Source organism: Lissotriton helveticus, chromosome 2_2 (assembly GCF_964261635.1).
Source record: "Lissotriton helveticus chromosome 2_2, aLisHel1.1, whole genome shotgun sequence".
Classification (NCBI taxonomy): Eukaryota; Metazoa; Chordata; class Amphibia; order Caudata; family Salamandridae; genus Lissotriton; species Lissotriton helveticus.
The window spans coordinates 383,014,161-383,032,349 of NC_136060.1; the positions used below are offsets into that span (position 1 = coordinate 383,014,161).

The 18,189-nt window shown below is 48.4% G+C and overlaps 1 protein-coding gene across 1 annotated transcript in view; it reads left to right on the forward strand.

The window, feature by feature from the left end:
- POLN (DNA polymerase nu) overlaps window positions 1-18,189 on the forward strand; it is a 2,689,548-nt gene that overhangs the window by 1,568,754 nt on the left and 1,102,605 nt on the right. The window contains exon 18 of the mRNA XM_078678603.1: window positions 12,409-12,465. Within this exon, the coding sequence (XP_078534729.1) occupies window positions 12,409-12,465 (57 nt within the window). The remainder of the gene's footprint in view (window positions 1-12,408; window positions 12,466-18,189) is intronic.

The following is an 18,189-nucleotide window of genomic DNA, read 5'->3' on the forward strand; positions in this document are numbered from 1 at the left end:
GTTCCCCCCCTGGAGACCTCTGTGTATTGTGCTTACTTACCTCTTGCAATGAAAGTATTCTTGTGTATTTGTGTTGATATCTCTGGGTAGACGACATACCAATGTGTTAGTGAGTGTTGTGTAATAAATAGACATATTGTTATAACTGCACTGTGTGGTTCTTTTTGGTGTAACCTGTACTACATTATTAAATGTGATAAAACAAGCTGCGTAACACTCCTTCTGTACTAAGCCTGAAGGCTCCTCTCCACAGCTACCACTTAGAGTGCTTTCTAAGGCTGTCTAAGGGCACTAAAATCACCATAAGGGATGTCTGGATTAGTGCAAGGTGCTTCACTTAAGTAAGTGTGCACCATATACTAAGCCAGCCTCCTAGAGAAGCCCAGTAGGATCTCCTGTTGCATGAACAGCAGGGCTCGCAAAGGGTCTCTAAGATCAGTACCCAGGCTTGGGTTGTGTCCCGGGTGGGCAACTAAGCCAGCAACCTCCTGCCTTATCACCCTTCGCACACATGTGCAAATTGTATTCTGAGTAATCCAGACACCTGAGATTCTCCATCAGGGAAGGCTCAAATACCCGGGCAGCCTAAAGTGAGTCGCACAAACTGGGGCCATTAACGACCTGCCAGTCTATACAGAGAAGAGTAATCCATTTTGGTCTATTCCTTATTTTGCAGACACCATCTTTGAAGGCATCCCACTGCCACAACTGGGATAGAGTCGACCCTTCGTTGATTCTAAAATAGTCGTGGATGCAGGATGCGACAAAGCTCTTGAATGGGGGATCCTCCGGAGCAGCTCCCTGCAGGGGCTAAGAATGAATGGAGGAAGGGATTCACACCAAAACAAGCATGTTATCAAGATGCTGTGATCCGAGAAGGGTCTAGATAGGTTATCTGGGAAGGAGTCCTTTGAGCAAAGTTGAGAGGAGCACAGAAATCGATCAAGGTGAACAAACAAGTCATTCTTTCATAATAAAAGTTCGAACTTCAGGGTTATGTTGATGCAAGATGTCTACCAATGAGCAGTGCTGGAGCCAGCATGTCAGTAACCTGGTGTTACCAACTGTGGGGGCCTGAGGCAATGGATGGTGAGATTGGTCAAGGGGCATGCCAAAAATAGAATTTAGGTTCTCACCCAGCACCCAAAGTAAGTAAGCCTGTGTGGCGAGACTGTCTGATAGCTGTACAAGGAATGAAGACTAGTCAAGAGTTTGGGAGAGATAGACTGCCCAACATTAAAAGGATCCCATCTATTGTGTCCTCAACATGTATAGTTCTGCCCTCTGGGTTTATGACTGTGGATTTCATGGAAAATTGAATCCCTGCCCAGATCCAGATGAGTGCGCCACGTGCAAACGCAGAATAGGTAGTAGAGAAGACCTGGCCTTGAAAATGCTTCTGGAACCAAGGGTCCTCAGAGGCTGCTATGTGTGTCTCTTGTAGGAATGCTATGAGGGCTACTTTGTGTTTCAGAAAGGAGTAGATCTTTTAGCGTGTGACAGCAGTGTACATCCCCCAAATGTTCCAGGATATTAGTGTAGGAGTTAGTTTGAGTGGAGTACTGGTTAAATAATGGGGAGGTACGGTTGTGTGGCCCATATGGATTCAACCAGTGTCTACCAACTACTTGCCTACCCTGTTGCAGGTGCAGTTATGTTTTGATTGGTATTTGACCAGTGTGGTGGTAAACATTGGAAGTGTGGCAAAACAGAACCGGACAGCAGGCAGATGGCAAGCTGCCCAAACCAAGATACGAGAACCATTAGCTTTATTAAAGGGGATGTAACACTGGCCATTACAGGAGAGAGGTGATATTAGAGGCCCTCCTGGTAAAAGAGGAGGTCATGGCCTGGGACGGGAGGGGTGCACAACACAGGGAGTAACCCCCAGTGACCCCAAGCAAAACTCCTCCTGGCCCCTGACTCCAATAAATGACTCTAACAGTCAGAACTGGATGCTAGGACATGGGCAGGAGGGCTATCGTGTTCCTAACCTCATGTGGGGTAGCTGAAGTGATGTACTACAGGAGATTATTGGCAGTCTGATGTGTTACTGCTCGGGGAGACCCCAGATCTCAAAATGGAAAGAGTGAGAAGGTGTCCCCTGCATCAGAGAAGGTGGATAGGAGGAAGAAAGGACAAGGAGTCAGGTCGCAGAAAGTAGCTGCAGCAACCAAGGCCAAGTGCTTGCCATACCTGACCCGTTCAGGAAGAGCATACAGCTGAGGCCATGAGATTGGTGCACTTTGCCATGGAATGTCTTTGGTGATGACTGGGCCTGCTGGACTCCAACTGGTGAAGTTTGGCTGCATGAGAGGAGGTACCACAGCCCTTGGCCCAGGCAGCCTCCAACTCCGTGAAGATGAAGAAGACCTTATAGTCCGTCATGACCTTGAATTTCATGACTGGGGATAGTAGCTGGTATTTGATGCCCATGTCTCTAACCTTCTTCTTCACACTCAGGAATGAAGTGCTCTAATGCTGGACTGTTTACGTATAATAAGTCTTCATGATTTTCAAATTCAAGGGTCCAGCATGACTCAACACCTGGATGATCTCTTCCCTGTGTTTATAGTATAACAGCCAGGCAATCAAAGGATGAGGACCCTAGAGGGGTATGCCTGATTAGAATGTAGTGTGCTCTCTCTATCAAAATAAGGGAGAGGTATTCTGGAAGTACATCAACATTTTGATCTATTGCTCGAGAAGCTCAGCCAGGTTCCTCCCCTCCACGCCCACCAGGGAGACTGACTACTCTCAAATTGGTCTGCCTAGAGCGCCCCTGCCCTCTGCATCTGCACCCTTGAGAAAACGTATTCGGTCAGTTAAATCCAGAAGTTGTCATTGATGATCCTGGGATAGTGGATACAGGTCCTGCAATGCTTTCTTAGTTTGGGTAATCCACTACACTAGTCTCTTTTTGTTATTTTTTTATTCAACTAACATCTATCGCAATGGCATCCACCTTGGCTTTGACCCTTGTGCTTATATCTTCCAGGATAGTGTCCACCTTGTCAGAACAAGTACCAAGTGGGCCTCTTCGGGTATCTGATGAGATTTCTCTGGAAGGAGAGCCCCTGAGTGGGTGTGCTTAGGTCTTCCAATGTTCGGTAGGGAAGGGAGATATCCGTACTGAGCTTGGGGTTAGAAGATGTGATCAATCAGTAGAGGCAGAAGATCCATATGGAGTTCAGGTGGACAGGGCAACGTGTATTGCTTGCAAGCTCCAGCCAACTCATGGAGAGTGCGGAGTCAGCGTTCATTGCACAAGCAGTCTAGTTGCAAATGGCTTGGTTCGGATAACGAGGCACCGAAGTAGACAGTCATCGAAAAATCCCGTTTGGAGGCTGGCTTAGTATATGGTGCTCACTCAAAGAAGTGATGCGCCTTGCACTAATCCAGTATGGTGATTTTAGTGGTCTTTGATAACCTTAAAAAGCTTTCAAAGTGGTAGATGTGAAGAGCAGCCTGCAGGCCTATCTTGAAGGAGAGTAAAGCAGCTTGTTCTACCACATTTAATCAACAGTGTAGATTGGATGAAAAAGAACCACACGGTGTTTATAAAAATAATCTATTTATTACACAACACAATCACTAACACATTGGTATATCTCCTAGCCGGAGACATCAATGGCAACCACTGGGAGGTGACCAGGAGGCACTGAAGCACAATGCCCACCCTTGGCAGGGTGCTCAGCACAAGGTCTTTTTTGCTGCAGCTGTGGGGACCAGGTGATGCTGAGGAAGACCAGGAGCCATTCACAAGCTGTACCACGTCGGAGTCTAGGTGCCGGTGTCCTGCGGGAGCACCAACAAGCTTTGGTAGCTGCAACTGGCTTTCGAGATGAAAAGATGAAATCATTGGGACCAGCAAGGGACTCATTCAGTGCAGGAGAATCAGAGCAGGCCCCAAGCAAGCAGGTGATCCCACGAAAGAAGTAAAAAACCCCAGAGAGGATTCCCAGGCCGAAGGCACAGGGGATGCAAGACTCAGGCAGCTCACCAAAGATGAAAACCCATGCTGCTAGGGATGCAGTGAGGAGCAGATCTTCGACGTGAGGCGCTGGAGGCTGGAGCTTCTTTAAGTCCGAAGATCTCTGGAGTGCAGAGTCAAAAAGCCTTGGCAACACAAGTCGACACATTGCACGGGGGTTTGGTCCCAGCAGCTACGACGAGGGATACTGTACTCCAAATTTCAGGCCAGACAGGTCAGGCCTCTGGAGAGCTGCAGAACCACCACCTGTGTTGCTGGGCTTCGGGAAGTCCATAGGACGACCGGAGAAGCAGACTGGTCAGCTTTGGTGGGGCACTTGCAGATGCAGGTGAGTGACTCCTTCACTCCAAGGGAGGTTTCTTCCGATGTCCTCGATGCCCACAGGTCTTCTGGTGAACCAGAGGAAAGCACAGAGACAGACAAGGCAGAAGACTTGAAGAAGAGGGAGACCAGGAGTAGCAGGAGTTTTCCTTGATGTTGTCTTGGTTCCAGTCGGAATCCAACGACGTCCAAGTGTCTTGGTTTCAGAGGTGAGTCTTTTTCCATGATGAATCTGATGACTCACCCGCAGGTAAATACCCAAGGACCCAGGAGTCCCTCCCAGAGGAGTGGCTGGACAGAGGGGAGGCTACTCACCTTTTCTTTGTCCTGTTTCATTCTACAGTGGGAACCAAAGGTTCCTGAAGTGCCTCAAACTGGGGTATGCAATGAGGGCACCAAATCTGCCTTTTAGTGCAGTCTGGGGCCTCTGGAAAGTGCCCCACCCTAGACCATTATACTAAGTCCTGTCTGAGAGGTGGTCAAACATCCCTGTGACAGGAAACCTGTTGTTCTACCTTCCCCAGTGCAGCAGCAGGAGTGCAGAATCTTGTCTGTGGTCGGCAGCAGCACTTGCTTGCTGGCAGACCCTGAAACGTTGTTATTGGAGAACAGGGGGCTCCTCTAAGGGGTCCTCCAGTACATGAGATCATTCCTCCAACACCAGAATTGGTGTTGGGGGATGATTCCAAAATGTTTGATACCAAGCATGACCAGGTTCAGCACAACTGTTATATAATTAGACATCATATAATTACTGATATCTGCTATATGTCTTAAAATGGCTGACTGCACTCACAAAGCTTAGAGAATCGACTCCGGGGTTTGTAGGGTTGTCCTGCTCATGCTGGGGCACCTTCACACTTATAGCCAGGCACCCTGTCCTCAGGATTGTAGGGCCTACCGTAAAGGTGACTTACAGATTTTAAGTGTAGTGACCTCAGATATAAAAAAACTTGTATCTGTTGCGAGAGGTGCAAGCACCACCTCACACAGGCTGCCATGGGTGGCACAACACATGCAGCAGCCCATAGGAGACACTAGTAGCCAAATGTGGAGGTACAAAAGTGCTTACAAAAGCCATTTTGGGAGAGAGAGCACAGATGCTGGGGTCCTGATTAGCAGGGTCCCAGGAAACTACAGTCAAAACACACTGACACCAGGCAAAAAAGTGGGGGTAATCTTGAAAGCAGATCCTACTTTTCTACACAATCCCCCATCACAGGAAGTGGAGAAATGCCAGTGATGATAGGGCCGGAGGATTGAATGGAGCAGAGGGGCCCCTTAGGATGGACCTAGAGAGAGTCAGCCAGGCCTCGCACTGAGGCACTTGCTGGGGATGTCTGCAGACATAAAAGTGTCCGATGTGGGTATTCACCGACCTGAAGGGGTCTGGTCCCATGAGACTGGCCCACTTACAGTATGGCCGAACTCAGAGCGGAAGCCCGAGCAGCCCTGTGCAGTCTCTGTGGTATTGCTACACTACTAAGGGGGGAAATCCAATGGTCTCTGTGGCATTGTTCGACTTTGAAAGGGGCCAATTCATCGGTCACCTTATGCCTAAGACCTGGGCAGAGCACCAAGGAAGGTGGGAGGAGAGACACAGGGCCAGTTCTGATTGCCCTCCAGTTAATTGTTCTCATAAGGGTGGAGGTGCTTGGGAATGAAAGTCAATGCAAGCCCCAGTGGAGGGGGAGATGCGTCTAATGAAGGGGGAGTTTCCCACTCACTGTTGTTCATAAAGGCCTAGGTCTGTGCTCCAGGTATTGTTTCCCACTCCAGGGGTAGGTAAAAGCATGGGGTCTAAGGTGCTCACTTGAAAGGATGTCATCATCAGGTGAGTGCCTGGATACAGGCCCAACCCCAAAGTCCCAGGCCAGCTGTATGGGTCCCTGGTGCTACAAGAATCCCACTCCCTCGGATGGAGTTGGATGTGGTGGGGATGGTGGCGGTTTAATGGGTATACTCCAGGAGCACCGTTAATTCATTGGCCATGGCCCTGCTCTTGTCTGCCGTGCCTCGCATTGTGGAGATATGTAGGGTAAATGATTGACAGTTGCCCCACTCTCAACAGAATAGGATGACCATTGCTGTGACCCTGTGGCCGGTGGGCTGCCAGGTGAGAGGTTAAAACTGGCACAGCCAGTGGAGGCTCCTTCTGTGTAAACCTGGTGCTTCCCCAACTCTAAATAGAGCAGAGAAACTGTGAATATAGCTGGGTCTGGGGGGGATCTACATGCAATATAGATACTATTCGAATAGTCCAGCAATTCCATCAGCAAAGCACTTGTTTACTTCACTTACTTCATTCTCAGATCAGGTTAACATTTGTTTTAACATGAGTAGTTAAAAACAAGTGACTTTTGTCACTCATTTTATGTGGAGCTAGCAGTTTAGTTCTACTCCACAAAATTATGCTTATGATTTTCACTTTCTGTACTGGTTCCAGGGTTCTCCCTTATGTTCAATACCGCTTTAGACAAGCTTATTATACCTTGGCACCACCACTGCAGTGATCTCTGTTTTGTACAATTCTCCAGTATTACATCTTTCATAGATTCACATGCCTGAATCTTCCCCATCATCATGGTGGGAGTCCCACGGTAATAGCAATAGAAAAGCAATGCTAGTAGATAAGCTTAAGAAAACCCATTTGAAAACAATAGAAATTGTTAACCTATTGACATTGTTTAAATCATCCAAACTTCAGCTAATTAGAGCAGAGACCCTTACTTACCTCAGATTGCTTACCGCACGTTACGTGATAGGGGGTCTCCCTGATCTCTGCTCCCTCATCTTTGACCTTTTGACCTGTCAGCTATTTGATGACTTTTAGAATGTCCTGCTACTTCTAAGGTACAGTGTGAGCGATTACTTCTCAAAATTTTGGTTATGTCTGAGGTGTTCAGAAAAGGCGTTTTATAGGTCTTGCAAATCCTGTGGCAAATCCAGGTTATATTCGGAAGATCCCCGCAAAGAGTGCTTATACTGCTAGTACTCTCAACACAAGTACTGCAGTATTTTTTCTTCGAAGACACTTAAAGACAGGGAGACCAGACTACTTTTCTGGCTCCAGAGAAAGTAGAAGGCTCAGTCAGATTCTGATAGCGACGAAAAAGATCATAAATCTTCTAAAAGGTGCAAAAATGAGGACTCAGCCTTATCTGCCAAAGATCTAAAGCGGGCGAAATCCCATTCCAGGGAACCAAGTGCTGGGGGGTTCGAGTGACAAGGTTCATCCTAGACCTTCTCTTTCTCTCTCAGAAGATCTCCATCTGCTCCTCCTTCAGTTTGTGTGACACCATTCGACGAGCCAGTGACACTCAAAATGTGCCCGTCTACGGATCCGTCAACAACAACAACACTGTCTATGATGGCTTCGTCGTCAAGAGTGTTGATGATACAGACAGTCTCAACACCAGTAACCACATCGGTGTCGACGATGAGAACTTCGAAGACCACCTCCTGCTCCTTGTTAAAGGCTCTGGCGACAACTACGACATCGTCAACGAGACCATCAACGAAAGCCCGTATAGGGCCAGTCATATCTTCATCGTCGCCACGCAATATCCAGTCGACGAAGACTACATCGATGTCGGCCCCGTCGATGACATCGTCGACGGTCCTGTCGAGACCATCCACCTCCCTACAAAAGGAACTGCAGTCTCTCTCCAGGCGGATATTTTAAAACTTTCACCATTACCTTCTACAAAGCTCCTAGAGTTTCAGGACTCTGGAGATGAAGGTATGTTTGGCCATGCGTATATTCCTTCACAACTGAACGTGAAGTGCTAGGTAATGGAAGACAAAGAAGGTTACCCACAGGTTTGATACCTCTGAGTATCTCCCTATGAAGAACAAGAGGGGGAACATCATCTACAAGGATCCTCTATTTCAGTTTCTGTGTCTCTGGTTACAGACCTACAGTTAATAATAAATGACTATTACAAAAAAATTCCGGAGGCTAACCCATCAGCTCTGCAAACTCAGAGAAATGTGGATACTCCTGACTCTGAGCCTCTTAAGAGAAGTGCTGCAGTATCCCTTCATAAAGAGAGACCTGTTCCCCACCGATCACAATAAGAGATAGTCTAGCTGAAAGTGACAACAAACATCAACCAGAAAAGGGTGAAATTCAATTTGATGCAGCAGTTGAAGATCCTGAATGGGATGAGTACAAGGCCCCTCTATCTGCTTCACCGACTCCTTCTCCAGCCGATTCGCCACCTGCAGATATAGGTGGTTTTCACAACCTGCTAGAGTGGAGTGCGCATCTAAGTGATTCAACCTGCCGCTTCCAACTAAGCATGCAGAATGTTTCTTGTATGACTTTAAAGATGTGGCTCAACGTTCAGTGAGATCCATAAAAATTCTGGACTATATTTGGCAGGAGGGACTCAAGATAATAAAGACTCCAGCATCTGTGGGGTCAGTGGTGCCAAAATTGATACAAAATATAGAGCAAAGCATGCATGAACTTCTCTTATTTGTCATCCCAAGGCCTGGCTCTGTTATAATGCAGGTGGCACAGAGTAGGGCTAAGAATCCATCTTCTCCATGTTCGGCTCCACCCGATATAGAAGGCCTTAGAATCTATAACATCGGGAAATGGTTTTCGGCAATGGGGACAACTGCAATAAGAGCCTCTAATGCCCTAGCGATTCCAGGGACATTTGAGCGGCAGATGTGGTCTGATATGGCGACATTTATTGAGTATCTCCCTGATAACAAACAGAAAGAGGCAAGAAGGATACTTGTAGAAGGTGAGAAAGCCTCTACAGAGATTATTGACGCAGCAATGCATATCTCCTCCACTGCTTTTTTGTAAAATGGCTGGGGGTATTGATGTGCCAGGGCTGGCCGAAGGCTACATCTTTCCACCCCGAAGTGCAGTCGAAGATCTTGGACATGCTATTTGACTGCAAAAATCTTTTCGGCAAACATGTGGACGAAGCTCCCCAGTCCATTTAATCGGGTACTGAGACCGCCTGCTCTTTGGGTTCACTCCAACAAAGAAGTTTTCTCTTCCTTTCAAGGAGGAAGGAGCTGGGCTCAGTTCACTCCACAGCCTCTATACCAACAGGACAGATATCAGCCATACGCATAGCAGGGATTTCGACCAATCTACCCATCACAGACAACCTACAGGGCAGGTTCCACCTATCCTCAACAACCAGCTTGAAGACACCGGCTCCGGCTGGAAGGAAATCTCAAGATACCTCTAGGAGACAATTATATGTCCCTGGCACCAGCCATCTCCATCCCATCTCAGAAATTCTGCAATTTTCTTTTCAAATTCTTCAGTTGTTGGAAAAACATCTCTTCAGACAAATGGTTTTTAGACGTAATCCAGTGCGGTCACAGCCTGGAATTTGTTCAAAAGCCTCCAAATTATCCACCATGCAAAACATCTCACAGACACATAATTTCACGGAACCAAGAGATTAGTGTGCTTCTCTCCAAGGATGCAATAGAAGAAGTCCCGCCAGATCAGCGCAACAAAGACTTCTATTCCAATTTTTTCCTTCTCAGAAAAAAAACGAGCCAAACAGAGACAGGTGATGGATTTAAGGCTTCTGAATAAGTTCATCAAGAAGCAATCCTTCTGAATGCTTTCTTTGCAGGAAATTCTTCAACACCAGAAACACCAGAAAAAGTTCTTCCTTACTTGCTGCATCTAGCAAATTCAGGTTTGTCTCATGCTTCTGTGAAAGTTCACCTGGCAGCAATCTCCAGATTCAAACGGCAGAAAGAAAAGCTCTCTTTGTGTTCGAACAGACTCACTAAAGAGTTTATGAAAAAACTGTTTCGGGCCTTTCCGCCCAGTTAAGCCTCCACCGGTGTCCTGGCATCTCAATACAGTCTTATTACAATTGACTAAGCCTCTTTTTGAGCCGATTCACAAGACTCACTTAAAATGTCTTTCCTGTAAGGTTGCCTTTCTCTTGGCTTTTACCTCCGCTAAGAGAATAAGTGAAATTTAGGCTCGGACAGTCCGAGAACCATATGTTTCAGGAGATCAGAGGAATTCTGAGAACTAACCCCAAGTTTATTCCAAAGGTGCCAACCACTCTCAATGAGCCTATTATTTTGCTAACTTTTTTCCCTAATCCATCTTTGCCTGTAAAAAAAGGTCTTCATTCTTTGGACATTAAAAGATGTCTCAAGTTCTACCTGGACAGAAGTAAATCATTCAAGAAATCTGATCAACTCTTAGGGTCTGATTATGATAGCCGGCAGTTGGACCGCTGCCCATTATTGCGGCGGTCAGGAGAGACCACCCGATAAGCAGGCACCACACCACATTACGATGCAACAGCGTGCACCTATTCACGGAGGCTTGTGCTGTAGTACAAGCAAAGGGCCAGAGCAGAAGCCTCCATGAATATGAGCAATTCCTGTACGTCCATGGACTGTGTGCCATGCACAATGTGGTGCTTGGCACATGGTGCATGGAGGTGCGTGGGGGCATTACATGAGCCCCCACTGCCACTTTACAGCGGCCCATGATGAACGGGGCCCTGTTTGGCACAGCAATATCCTTTTTGGACAGTCTTTTCATGGGGGGTTTCCCACCATGAAAAAACTGTCAGAAAGGGATATTGTAATCCCGATGGCAGTGCCTGCCTAAGCACCGCCACCATGCAGGAATCACCTCCACCTCCAACTGGCTCACTGATCCTGGTGGAGGTGGCGGTCTTTCCCCCAACCGCTGTGGGTCCGACTGCCGGTATTTTTATCCAGTGGTCGGACCAAGGGACTGACAGCAGGCAGACTGACGGCCACTGACGGCCTGTCGATGGCGGTCTGCCCACCATCATAATCAGACCCTTAGTCTCCTATGCCTCACCCAGAAAAGTACAAGCCAGTATTGGATGTTGGGTTGCTGCAGTCATCAGATTCTGCCATGAAAAAGCAGCAAGGCCAATGTCAACGAAGGTGAAGGCATATTCCACAAGAAAAGCGGCAGCTTCTTTGGCCCTGTTTGCAAGGGTTTCACTCCCTGACATCTGCAAGGCAGCCACATAGGTTAATGTCCATACTTTTATGAACTACTTTGGCCAGGACTCATGGCACAAAGCTGATATGGCAGTTGGACAAGCCGCTTTACAACGCCTGTTTTCAAGGTGCCGTTTCATGTTTCTTTTGCCTCTCTCTGTCTTTTATTGAAATTTCTAGTTCATCATATATGATTAGAAGTTCGGTAGATGTTCAAATGTTATATTTTTCGCCTTTATGTGTTTATGATATATATTTGTACTTTTGGAAAACATTATTTCATCAGTATATCATATTTAAGGTTGTGATGGCTCTCATAGTTGGATGGTTCGGCTATCCCACCTCCTAAACACGTTTGATACTGCTCGCTACTCTGATTCAAGCATGTGAACGTATGAAAGATATAATACTGGAGAAAAAAGAAGTTACTTTCTTCTACACTGTAGTTCTCCTGTAATGATATCTCTCATAAATTCATATGCGACCCTCTCTCCTCCCCGTTCAGGCTCAACATTACTTGACCTCTTTTCCTCCGGGTATTACACTTGTGCTCAAAATCTGAGATATGGTGGCTCTGCAGGGGAAGAGTGCTTCTGGGTCTCTGCTCTGATTGGCTGAAGTTTGGATGCTTCAAAACAATGTCAATAAGTTAACAATTTATATTGTTTAAATGGGTTTTCTAAAGCCTATCTGCTAGCATTACTTTTCTATCGCTGTTACCGTGGGACTCCCACTATGACGGCAGGGAAGATTCAAGTCTGTGAATCTATTAAATATATCAATACTGAAGAACCATAGTGTACAGATAACTTGTTTTTTTTCTGGCAGAGATCACTGTGATATTTTTTCACCCGAAACGTGTGGGCTATATGCTTGGGGATGGAAGTCTGCTTTGAATGTGCTCTTTCTGTGAGATGTTGATGTTAGTGTAACGATTGGAAGTGAAGATTGTGATGAATTAGTGGTCCCATACATATATCAATACATATTTGAAGAGTTTATTTAAGTGGGTGTCCCATGTGAAGATTTAAATACAATTTTAACAAGGTTTTCATAGTTAACTGTTTGATAATTTGATTTCATTTTGTATTTTTCAGTTGAATCATTTACAAGAGTTTCATCCATTACCCAAGATCATTTTAGAATATAGACAGGTAAGACTGTGCTTTTTTGTTGTTGCAAAGAATGGCGAAAGCTGTACATGCCTTGGATACAACAGCAAAATGATCACAGAAAGGGGAGTATCTTAAGAAGGTTCCATCTTCCCAGAAACAATTAGGCTCTCCTCTCCCAGAAATGCCTCCCATAGTGTACAGATCTGTCCTATGTCTTCAGCATCTCCGTGTTTGGATGAGTGATGCACTCCCACCCTTAGTTGAGTGGGACCAGAGATCTGTCAAAGTAGCAATGAAAAAGGGAAAATCAGATGACATACATAATCGTGCCCATGCCATGTCCCTACTCACTTAAGTACTTTATTTGCTTTCACCAACCGCAATCCTTTTATGGCTGTGGATGGTTTTCGATGTGCCAACCCTTTGTTCAGTGTAACGTATGAGAGCACAGGTGTGCATGTTTTTCCTTTTAATTTTCCCTTGCTAGGCTCCCTCCTGGGTCTCAAAGTGCTGGGGTCTAAAATAAAAGGCCACATCTTCTGCGTATGATTTCTCAGTTACCCATTACATCCTCACAGGTGTAGCAATATAGCCCCTATCTGCTGTGCTACCACAGTAGCGTTGCCTGAATATCCCGACAGGGCCGGCTTTAGCGCTGGTGGTGCCCAGTGCGACAAGCATGTTTGGCTCCCACACACCCCAGGACCGCCTCCTCGGATTCTCTCACTACCACAGGGCAAACGTGCCCCTCATCTCTCCAATAATAAGTCGCACTGCCCTAAATCCGGCCCTACTAATGTTTTATTCTAGTGCCACTGCAGGAGGCAAATCAGTTGGAGAGGGAGAAGTGTCAGAAGGGACGGGCATTGGTAAGTCACATAATTGTCTGCTTACTGACAATTATACTTACTAGCTAGTACCAGGGCGTTTTCAAGTCGTGCTCGTGAACCCCACCCCAGCTTTAGTAGCTGCAGTGATGGTTGAGTTATTTTTGCCTCTTCTATTGCTGGCTTGAGGGAAATGTGAAATGATGTAACTCTAAAAGAAAGAAAAATGGTATATCAGTGAAAGGGTGGGTTAGTGGGTAAAGTGATGGATGGGCGAAAGGATGGCTGGAAGAAAGGGTGGATATTAAATGGACTGGAAATTTTGGTGAAAGACTGCATGAGAGAAAGTAAAGCTTAATCCTGGTGGCTATGAGTGAATTAGAGTGAAAGGATGAATGAATATTTGGAATGTTGTGATGAATAAGCAAGACAGCTCTTCTCATGGAGAGGGTCATGCTGCTCACCAACTTTGCTTACTTTGGGGCTGATTCACGGAACTAACTTACGACAAAATCCTAAACTTACTACTATTGGTATTCACAGAAGTTTTGCTATGAGTACCCCTGCGCATCAGTAGGTGGTGTTGTGCGGCTCCGCGTCCGTCGCTAGCGTTGTATGTGCTAAGATGACATCACAGAGACTACTTAGGCGCCACCCATGTGCGCTGACGTCAGTTCTTTCTTTTTCCGCACCAGTAAGCGCAGATTCGGTTAGAGCACGTACCCTAGTCATTTTTTTTACTATCTTTTTGGGGACTTTTGTCTCTTGTTGATCTTCTCTGGTGCATAGGGATGCCTGGGTTTAAGTCTTGTGGGGCCTGCCGTCGCAATATGTTGGTGGCGGACCCCTAAGACGCCTGTCTCTACTGCATGGAGCGCGACCACGACTCCTGGTCTTGTCTGGACCGTTGGGCCATGGCCCCGAAGGCTTTGCGGGAGCAGCTCCGGAAGTTGCTTGAAGTTCGGCACTCATTCCAGCGCCGGGTGATCCTGCCTTTCTGACCACTCGCCCTACACCCGAGAGCCTGGTCATTCAAGCTTTGACGTCCCAGAGTGCCTTTCCCACAGCTCCACCGGATAAGGACTCCAAGAAGCTGGAGCAGTTCGGCAAGCGGTTGCTCTCGTCAGCCAGCTTGGGGCTGCGGTCAGTGACACCACCTGTCTATTGGGCCGCTATTCCCACGCGGTGTGGGATACCGTTGCTCAGGTGTTGCCTCAGTGTCCTGAAGAGGTCCAGGCTATGCTGCCCCAGGCTGTGGCCGAGGGTAAGGACGCGGCTAAATTTGCCATTTGTTGTGGCTTAGATACCGCGGACTCCCTCGGTAGGGTGATTTCCACAACAGTGGCACTTCCTGCCCACGCCTGGTTGAGGTCTAATGGGTTCTCCCCGGATGTTCAGAGCTCGCTCATGGACATGCCCTTCGATGGCACTCGCCTGTTTGGTGTTAAGGCCGACAGTGCTCTGGAGCATTCTAAAGACTCTCGAGCTACAGCCAAGTCCTTAGGCCTTTCCGCCACGCGCCCGGCTACGTCTACTTTTCACTCCTTTTGTGGCCAGGGAAGAGGCTCCCCTGCCCACTCGTTCAGTCAAAAGCCTGCGGAGAACCAAACTCAGCTTGGCCGTGGAGGCTGCCGTGGTGGCTCAGGGGGTCGGCGTGAAGGTCAGTCCACCTCCACCCCCACGACATCCGCCTCAAAGCCTTCCTAGTCTGAGCTTCGGGACGCACCCCACGCCAGTGGGTGTCAGGATTCGTCATCACCTTCCCCATTGGAGTTCAGTCACTTCCGACAGGTGGGTGCTGCAACTCGTCCGGAGGGGTTACTCCCTCCCCTTCGAGTCTACCCCCCCCCCCATGCCCCCTCAATTCCACCGCATGTCGGGGGTCATTTCGCGCTTCTCCAGCAGGAGGTTATGGCCCTCTTGGCCAAGGGGGCCATCAAGCGCGTTCCTGGGCGTGGTTGTTATTCCCACTACTTTCTGGTCCCCAAGAAGGTCAAGGGGGTCTTGCACCCCATCTTGGACTTCAGGAACATCAATTGCTTCCTCCTGAAGGAGAAGTTCAAGATGTTGACTCCGGCTCAGGTCTTGGCTGCCCTCGACCCTGGAGACTGGATGGTAGTGTTGGACTTGCAGGACGCATATTTTCACATCCCCGTCCTGCCCGCCCACCGGCGTTACCTGCTGTTCACTGTAGGCCAGGAGCATTTTCAGTTTGCCTGCTCCCTTTTGGCCTTACCAGCGCCCTTTGGGTGTTCACGAAAGGGATGGCGGTGGTCGCAGCTCATCTGCGCAGGTCAGGGATGTCAGTCTTTCCCTACCTCGACGACTGGTTGTTGAAGGCGGGCTTGCCCCAGGCAGTTGTCACCCACCTCCAGACTACGGCGACCTCCTGCATTTGCTGGGGTTTTCCATCAACGTGCTGAAGTCGCAACTGAGTCATTCTCAGAAGCTCCCATTCATCGGAGCGGTTCTGGATTCGACGCGGTTTCCAGTTTATCCTCCAAGCAGCGAGTCCAGGATATTCAGGCTATGATTCCGATCTTTCAGCCTTTATCCCAGGTTTCGGTCAAGATGACCCTCGAGCTCCTGGGCCTGATGGCCTCCTGCATCCTGCTAGTGCAACATGCCAGATGGCATATACAGGCTCTGCAGTGAGACCTGAAGTTCCAGTGGGCACAGAATCGGGGCAACCTGTCCGATCAAGTCCAGATACCGGAGGGCACTTCACAACAATAGCAGTGGTGGCTCATGATTCGCGATTGGGTCAATGGCCGATCCCTCTCCCTTCCCCAACCGGAGCACACAGTGGTGACGGATGCGTCCCTCCTGGGATGGGGAGGCCACTTGGGAGAGGCGGAGATTAGAGGCTTCTGGTCTCAGGCAGAGTCCCTGCTTCATATCAACCTTTTGGAGCTTCAGGCGATCCGACTGCCACCGAAGGCATTTCTCCCATCTGTCCGGGGAAGTGTGATGCAGGTGTTTATGGACAAAACCACTGCCATGTGGTATTGCAACAAACAGCGCGGGGTGGGGTCCTGAATCCTATGTCAGGATGCCCTGCGCCTCTGGACATGGCTGGAACATTAAGGCATTACCTTGGTGGTTCAACACCTGGCAGGTTCTATGAACGCCAGGGCGGACGAACTCAGCCGCCGGTGCATGATGGATCACGAATGGCGTTTGAACTCGGACGTGGCGCAAGGTCTCTTGCAGCAGTGGGGAGAGCCTTGGTTAGATCTATTCGCCACCTGTTCTGCGTGTTTTGTCGCGAGTGGAGTTGCGGTCTACTGTACGCCTTTCCGCCTATACCACTTCTGCCCAGAGTGAAGAAGATTCGGTGCGACCGGGCCCAGGTGGCTCCGGACTGGGCACGAAGGTACTGGTATCCCGAGCTACTCAACATGGCAATTGATCCCCCAACCCGACAGCCTCTTCAGGAGGATCTTCTGTCGCAGCAGCAGGGGGCGGTCCTCCACGCAAACCTGCCCAGCCTCCACCTCCATGCGTGGAGATTGAGCGGCGACAGTTGACAGCTTTCAATCTTCCTCCCGAAGTCTGTGATGTCATTCTGGCAGCCAGGCGTCCCTCCACAAAAACAGTATACGCCTGCAGGTGGAACAAGTTTGTGTCATGGTGCACAGCTAAGCCTGTGGATCCCCTTTCTGCCCCTCTTTCTGAAGTTCTTTTGTTCCTTCTTTCCTTGGCCCAGTAGGGCTCTGCTGTGGGCACTAACAAAGGTCATCTTTCTGCCATCTCTGCCTTTCTACGGCTTCCAGAGCAGCCTTCTCTTTTTAAGTCCCCGGTTGTTAACCGTTTTCTGAAATGCATTACGCACACTTTTCCTCCTGTGCCGTTCATCATGCCTCAATGGGACTTAAACATCGTCTTGACATTTCTCATGTACGCTCCATTCGAGCCCTTTCAGAACTGTCCCTTACATCTTCTTACTCTCAAAACAGCTTTCCTGGTAGCTATCACCTCTGCCAGAAGAGTGAGTGAGCTCCAAGCTCTTTCTTTCAAACCTCCATTCCTTTCTATGCATCCGGACAAGGTGGTTTTGAGGACCTGTCCTTCTTTCTTGCCAAAGGTTGTCATGCCCTTCCACATCGGGCAGACCATCACCTTGCCCACCTTCTTTCCACCTCTGCATCCTTCAAAAGAGGAAGAGAGGCTTCACCGTTTGGACCCAAAACAAGTGCTTTCCTTTTATCTGAAACGCACACAACAGTTCCGGGTGGATGACCAGCTCTTTGTTGGCTACGTGGGCCCCAAAAAAGGTTGGGCCGTGCACAAACAGACCATCTCTCGGTGGGTCGTTCTCTGCATCAAGGCCTGTTACTCGTTGGCTAAGAAGGAGCCTCCTGTGGGGCTCTGTGCCCATTCCACCAGGACAACTGCAGTAATTACTACCTTGGGATGCGGCATTCCCTTGCAAGACATTTGTCAGGCAGCTACGTGGGCCTCGCTGCACACGTTTACCAAGCATTACCGCCTTGACAGTCAAGTCCAGAGAGATGGCTTCTTTGGTCGTTCTGTTCTCTGTGACTTTCTGGTGTAATCTTATTCGCAGACCCACCACCGAGGTTGGTATTGCTGGGGTATCTATTCTAAGTTAAGGAATCTATTAAGCATGGGCGTAAAATCCGTTCCGCTCGTGGAATTTGCGGATTTTTGGCAAATTCGCAATCCGCGAACTCTCGCGAATTTGCGGAAAATTCGCACGCAGCTGATTTTTTTGCTTGGTGATACAATATTGCGGCGCGCGGCGTTCACTTACCGTCATTCAGCGTTTGCAGAGTTGTTTTTCTCCATATTTTGCGTGTGCTGCGCCATTTTGGATCTTGCTGCGGGATCCCGCGGGAGTTTGGCGACCGCGATTACGTCATCGCGGCTTGCCACCTTGCACAGCACGCATCGCGAGAACTCGCAATTGCGA